Source organism: Opisthorchis viverrini (assembly GCF_000715545.1).
Source record: "Opisthorchis viverrini unplaced genomic scaffold opera_v5_241, whole genome shotgun sequence".
Taxonomy (NCBI): domain Eukaryota; kingdom Metazoa; phylum Platyhelminthes; class Trematoda; order Opisthorchiida; family Opisthorchiidae; genus Opisthorchis; species Opisthorchis viverrini.
The window spans coordinates 103,973-111,640 of NW_008751893.1; the positions used below are offsets into that span (position 1 = coordinate 103,973).

At 44.4% G+C, this 7,668-nt stretch overlaps 1 protein-coding gene across 1 annotated transcript in view; it reads right to left on the reverse strand.

Moving 5' to 3' along the window:
• Positions 1–7,668, reverse strand: part of T265_14669 (hypothetical protein) — a gene marked incomplete at both ends in the record, with an annotated part of 44,939 nt that overhangs the window by 27,363 nt on the left and 9,908 nt on the right. The window contains 3 exons of the mRNA XM_009174696.1: positions 1,009–1,351; positions 3,508–3,890; positions 7,396–7,577. Coding sequence (XP_009172960.1) covers positions 1,009–1,351; positions 3,508–3,890; positions 7,396–7,577 — 908 coding nt within the window. The remainder of the gene's footprint in view (positions 1–1,008; positions 1,352–3,507; positions 3,891–7,395; positions 7,578–7,668) is intronic.

Here is a 7,668-nt window from a genome sequence, read left to right on the forward strand (position 1 = left end):
GCTGGGATACTGCCAGGTTGCCCAACCCTAGACAGCGGGAGTCGAGGGGCAGAGGTCAGGTCGAACCACGGATATTCCGGTGCGTAAATTCGCGCTCTAACCACTTGAGCCATCTCAGATTTTTGACAAGGTATAAATGAATGAGGGGTGTTACGGAAAATTTGTGTTATTGATTTGGTTAGCCTTCCGGATGGGGTGCGTGGATGATGTGAAGGCCACTCAACGTCAATAGAGCTTATGCTGTCAGTTTCTATTCAGATTATCTGATCGAAGCATAGACATCTCGGATGTTTGTGATAGGTTAGCCTAAAGTCCGCCTTCCAGTCCCATTTTTCTTCTTTAAACTATATGACTTTACTCAAAAAAGTTGATGTGTTCGTACGGCAGTAACACACCAGTGTCCTTATTTGTTTATAATGGTGATTTTCAGTCGAAAATCCTGCATTCAAAAAATGTTGCACTTTGAAAATGCAACTGGAAGGCGTAGCTTCACCAAGACAGTGATGACCGCTGATACTTACTCGACCAGCTCCAACGGCTTCGTGTTTTACTAACGGACCAAAAAGGACACATCAGTGGATTGTGTAGATCCACCAATCGTTTTAGTGTCCTCTTTTTTGTAGACCAGTGTTCCTTCTCCCTTGAAATACACCTCACAACAACTGCCTTTCATTCCTTCGTGTACAGCCGTTGGGCATATAGGAGTTTAATAATTGGGCAGCTTACTTCACAGGAGTTTCGTAGAAATCGTGGAACCACACACACATAGACAAAAAAGAAGGTTGTAAAAAGGAAATTACAAGGATGCTTCGCATCCGAATGTAACTGGGGGTGCGCAACTTCAATTACTCGAAATTAAGAACGCTTTCGCTGGAATAACTGGTTTAACAAACAGCCATACAACACGAACATTTATATTCATGCCGTGTAGTATTTTCAAAGATACCAAGATTGAAAACCCAATCCCAAAACTAGGCCAAATGACCCACAATCGTTGAAAGAACTAACCCTTTTGATCGAGGTAGAGTTCAATAAGTTGGGTCATTCCACGGGCCATGGCTAGATGCAAAGGCGTTCGCTTTTCCGTCTGTCGACAGGGTGCTTCCGCTTGCTGGACAGGAGTAGCTTTTTCTAAACTGACCTCAGAAACACTCAGATTCTGACCCTCACCGTCAGGATCTAGGCGTTCAGACAAAGATTCCGCATCAAACGGTGTGACAAACTGATCTTCGTTGACCGGTCGTGTTGGATGTTGAAGGAACTCTTCATCATCAGGGAAAAGATCAAATGGTTCTAGCTTTTTCGTCTCCGCAAACGGAGGAGGTGGGCTGGGTTGCTGTGGACAGGAAGGCTGAAATGCAGTCGAACAGTAATAGAACGTCTTGATTACTAAGCTCAAGAAAGAACGGGAAGTTATTCTCGTAAGCTAACTTTTCGATCACAAGTCCAGTGGGCTTCAGCCAACGTGGACTGAAATGCTAAGTTCGTCAATTCCCACCTCACGGGGACCATATTTTTTACTATGGGTTAATCGACATGGCAAAGACGGCTATTTCAGCAACCAGATTAAATCCAATGAGAAACCAGAAATATCAGCACTTTGGTAAACGGAAGCGTTGAACGGCTAGTAATCATACAGACCTTCGAAAGTCAGAATGTTTGCCCCTCGTGGAAGGGGCATGGTTGGTCCACACATTATTGGGTCTGTTCTCAAGGATGAACCAACGCCAAAAGTAATACAACTGTTTAGGGACGATCTGATGGTAAGACATGGCTAGTACGCTGCCGTTTGAACATGTTTTGAGCATGTTAAAAAGCGCTGACGGACTAAACATACATAAACTTCATGAAGTCGACATGGTTCAACTTGAAGAACCACAGCGTATACTTACGGTGAAAACATTTATCTGAATCCTTCACCCATACATGATTCCTGCGGTCTTGGTAGTCGAAAATGGATGTTCATATCACTCGTTAGAATGATAATATCCGCAGATTTTACTTGTCGAATCAGTTATAATAGATCTTAGTTGCAGAACTGCAAACCTATCAGGACGTATGCTGAAAGGACAAACAAAAACCGTCTGCATTCGTCTTTCTCGAACTAACACAAAGGATAACTGGTTATTGAAATCCAATTCAACGAGGCACTTTCGACCACGGATCTGAACGCAACTCCCATCCTAGGGACACAAAGAACCATGCTATAAGGTTTGAGGGGCACCACCGAAATGGCATCTTGTATGCGTGTTTCAAGAAGACAAGCAAAGTCCCATCACGAGATGTCTGCTGTCTAGTTTGACAAGGGTACTGAAACTGGACGCTATATGTGGTAGCTTCATCAAATGGAAGATCCCGGTTGCCCAGACCAAGGACGTAGGTTAATATACACAGGTCACCTTAAGCCTCTAAATAAAAAGTCATACTCAAACGGTGGTGAGGGAGTGTATAGTTCTGTCTCGAGACCCTGACCACAGCTTTTGTCACAAACGCTTGACCCACCACGCAGCAAACAGGATTTACCTGGAGCTAATGACCCGACATACTGGTCAATTCCAAGGACGGAGGAAGGCATAAGCGTCTCTCTTCTGGAGTTACAGTGCAAAACAAATGAGTTTGGAGCCGCACCGGACTCTTGACTAAGTTTCACTTGTAACCTGACCATACAGGATAATTTGCCGGCGGCTAAGGTCAAGTGTCGAGCAATAAGAGTGAGCGCCCCCTAAGGATAGATCTTTTCTAACTCCGCCGCCCTCAAAAAAGCAGCATCGCTGCTGCTATAAATATGAACACACTGGTCACTTGCAGGAAACACCTTGTGCCATCATACTCCTGTCAACTTTAGCTTCAGACCATCTTGTATTACCATTAGTCATAGCACAAATGTGCTGATTTTCACCTGAGTGTACTCAGATGACCGACCTCATATGCTTAAACATCGCTGGAAGAACTTCAATTCAGTGGATTTTGCAGGAGCGCCGCAATAATGAAGCCCAACTATCACGCCATAGTGCCATGTTTTGGTCAGTATGCAAGGCATCGCTAAAAGTAGGGTTACTGAAAGTGTATTTGCTGTACAACGAAGCACAGCAGCTGAACCTTCGTTTGAAGTTCATACGAGTGAACCTTTGGGCTCTTCCAACGTTACACGGAGCAGGCATTTCGACAAAATATATTAAGGGGAAATCTATTTTGACCAATTAAATTAACGCGAAGGACTACAGAAAGCTGAGTAGCTTAATTGAGTTTAGTCATGACAACTGGACTCCCGTGTTACAGCGCTAAGTAAACAATCGTAATTACAATCCGTTGCTTATAAAGCGACCAAAAGGCGTCACTGAGCACACGTCCTCAACATGGGCGGTTGGCAAGATGAGGTTCAGTAGCAGTGCTAACGACGGCGACTCCTTCTTCGAAAGGGACGAGCCTATTAGTAATAGTGGAAATAAGAACCGGAAAAAAAGCCATTTCGAGGCGGCAACATTCTCGCCAACAAGTTCGACGTACTTTGGTGGGGAACGATTTGCACCGAACTTCCTTCATCCGCAGCCGATTGGGGTCAGCTTGATATGAAGTTGCTAGACTATGGCAGAGAGAGGTCAGTTTGGACTCGATGGCTACGTGAAACACTGTCTCACCGGGAACCGTCGCCGATTCAGCATTTACTAAACAGGCAGGTTGTTGCAAAAGAAATAAAGCGGCTGCATCAAGACCACAGCGCGCACAGGCGATCAATAAAGTGTCACCGGCTTCTGGTAGATTCGTATCAGGCATCGCATCAACTCGATTCGAAGATTCTTTCACGCTTTTGGCAAACCGATAGTTGACGTCTGCTCCCGCAAGCACAAGAGTTTTGGAAAACGAACATGATTGTGGGCTAGAACAAGAACCTGAAGAAGAGCATAGGTAGATAAAATAACTTTAAAATCTAGGTTTTTGCGACTGATTTTGATTGGGGCGTGATATTTTCGAGAAGACTAGAATCTGGAAGCTGAAAAATAGGAAGTGACATACACTATAGTTTACCTATAGGTAAAACTCGCGAAAACATTGTCGTATACCAAGTAATTCGCACTGCATTATGGTGTCACGTCAACCGATGAATTGCGATCCGCAGTGTATTCGAAATGACGTTTTAGGTTAACGTTCTAACAAGTTAGATACAATTTGTTCCCAGATTTATTGCCTCCTCATGAGCTCGAGATAGCTAAGTGGTTAAGGCGCAAAAAGACCGACCGGAATTTCCGTGGTTTGAACCTAACCTCAGCATCCCTACCGCTTCTGTCTAGGCTTGTGGATCGTTGCATTATTTCGGCCTCCCTTGTTCCTTCTGGTAGCATTGCAGCTATCTACTGAGGGGCCGATGCAGCCAAACAGCCTATAATTTTCGCATTTTCTTCCTAATGACTATACTTCAATATAACGACCAGACAGATGTAAATTTCCATTATCAAAAGCCAAGCAGATGAATCATAAGAGGTTCCCTATTAGTGTTTTTCTTGAAGTCAAGCAGGTGAGTGTGTGTACCTGACACAAGGAGGTTCGGATCTATAAACCTTGGCGAGGTGAGTGAGTAACATACTATCGCCTGTTACAGTGTTTTCTGGCTTCTCTAGCGACGACTCCCAAAAAAACCCAGTAACATTTGGGAAAGTTATTTGGTAGTCGTCCACTTTCCAGGGACAACGGGGAGAGATCGATTCAGTGATAACCTCTAGGTCGATTGGAAAAATCTTTATTTCAAAGCTGAAAAGCTATCTTGAGGGGACGGAGCCATCAGATACTGTCCATGTTTACTCACAATTTTTCGCCCAGAATAAAGATCTACAGGTTCTAGGTTGGTTCCATTACAAATGACGGCAATCTGACGTCGGACTGGATCCATTGAGAACAAGATGAAGCGCGAAATTCAGTGGTCCATGGTTCAAGCTGGGCCTCCAGCCTCATCGACAAAACTTCTAGCCTCGATAACAACAAGCACCTAATACTCACGTACCTTGTGATAGGTTTAATCAAAAAGCCGAGAAAACCGACGCTGAACCCATGAAAGCAAAAACAACACAGCTAGCTCAGTCGACACTTTTCAACCTCAATGTTCAAAACATCCGATCCCAAAGGAAATCTGCACCATAAGATCCTTCAGTTGTTGTTACACCAACGCTCAAGGACCCTACAGCAATGATACTCAATAACTCCAACACCACCAACAAACCCCGCGAAACCCATTACAATAGAGGAAAGCTGGCTCAAACCGGGTATTCATGACGCCGAGCCGTCCCATCCAGGTTTACCGATAATCAGGTTATAAACATGGAGTGGCCCTTGCATGCGATCTCATTGCCATCCGAATTCTTTTGATTGAAGAAGTGCCGGTCTGCAGCGCTTTACTCGATACTAAAATTTATCCACCACCCCCTCAATGATCTCTACAGCTTAGACAAGAGCAACCTCACCACTGCTTGAGAAGAGGTCCGTCTCAGTCACTCCCTATTCTAACCATTGTGGAATTTAACATCCCATCCCTCATCGAAAGTCTCTCCGGTGACACTGCCTTCAAATGGGCCTTGCTCGACCTCATGGACTGCGTCAGTTTACGCCAGGCAGTAAGCTGAATATGCCGTTCAAACATGCGGTCCAAGAGTCAAACGTAATCAGATGCTGGAACTTGGATAATGCGGCATCAAGTGGATAGTCCGACGGCTTCAAAACATTGCATACAACGAGCGCCTAGGATTTTTCCAACTCTAATTCGCACCAAGGGACCAAGAGATGACCGCCTACCAAATAACGACGAGTCAGCATCATCCTCGTTGCAAAACGCCCAGCCTTGGTATCACTACCAACCTCAGCTGCCATGAACAGAGGACCTCCTTCCAGCATTATGGCAGCTATTTTACTGCCTACGCGTCCGTCACGCATTGAACCTCCTACGCGCATGCGCCGTAGATTCGCTTACTAATTGTCTGAAAGCTTTTCAAGTTTTTCGAAGAGTTTTCAGCAACCTCGTGAGTAGTTTCCTTTATGAAAATAACACATTAAGTCTACACCGATAGCTCGCGATAAAGCACTGCGATATAGCTATCATTTCCATACAGGTATGGAATTTCAAGTTGTACATTCCGTGTGTGATATGCCCTGAATATACTGCGATAATATTTTGGCACTGAAGCTTGTGATTAGGTGAGTGCCGGTGTGTCCATGTACACAAGTATCGGAATGTAGCTGGCATTGATCACGCAAAGCTATGCACCACGGGAGGCTGATGAAAGATGGTGATCATGTTAATTGTGTGCAACAACCGACTAGAGGGTCTGACCTCGAATCAAATCTGCGCAAACTAATGCCTGTGTAGTTTTTCCGACGAATTTTCAGCTTAACAACGTCCACAGACCTACTTCACAGTTAAGAACGCAACAGCAATGTGCTCCTTCCTGTTACGAGCACTGCTATCGATTTCGGTTCCAGGCATTTACAGCAACCTGCTCCGAAACGAAAAGATATCATCTATTTAGTGAAACGTTTTAAGTACCCAGTGGTCTTGTTAAAATTTCTTATCCGGCTGCAATGGAATCGGTCGAAATCACGTTCTTGTGACGTTCCTCTAAAACATTCTGAAGGTTTGATGTTACAACATTGTGCAGGTATCCCCTGAGACAGCGGCGTGAGAAGAGTAGAAAACCATATCTTTGCACATTTAGATTTTTGTTGTTGTCGTTTTTTTGTGATATAGATTTCTTTGAAACCGGGAACAAGTTCGATCGGTACGGTAGGTATACGCTGAAGACCGCGGGTATCACTGGATTTGTTACAAATAGCTGATTGCCGGCACTCCTAACATTCAGCTCGATAGCAAAATGGCTGACTAGAAGGTTCGTGGTTCGAAACCAACCTTTGCATCTCGACCTCGTCGGGGCTTGCGTAACTCGGCAGTATCCCTGACCTCGTGCTTCCTTCAGGTCGCATGGCAGCTAGGCAGAGCTGCAGGATTATCGCTTTTAATCCTAATACAAGTGGATACAAATTTTGGACCATTATGTGGCTCTCCAGCTACCAATTCATAGTAACGAGGAGCAATGAATGGAAGCGACAGTATGGTCCGATTCTATAGGACTTAGGTCCACCAGTCGCTTGACAGACGAACCTGCCCATTCATTCATCATCCACATACCAGTCGAGTTCCTACTGTGTGCCAGGGGTAAGGGGTACCTAACCTGTCGCAAGAAAGCTATAAAAGCAGTACATCCGGAATTTTATATCGCTTCTCATTCAAACTTATCAAAATGTACAACAAGGAGATCCATTCTCATTCTGCTCCTATTCCTCTAATTTTAAAATCTTCAAAAGTCTATTCAATATGTCGTTTAACAAAGCAACAAGGGAACGATGGAAACTTACGTGAAAATCCAATTGCATCGAGTAACGTCCTCTGATCGAATCCAAAGTCAGCAACCAACGCCAGCCATATTAACGGGAAACCCATGTTGTTTGCAGCATTCAAATCAGCCTCTTTCACGTGTTCCATTAGCAAACCAAACATAGAGGTATTGAAGTGAAGTAAAGCAACATGCACTGGAGTGCTGTAGAGGACCAATGTGAAAAGAGACAGTAATCTGCAATAAGTTTCGCCAATGTCTCATAGATTCTACAAGGACAGTCGTGCAGTTCGTA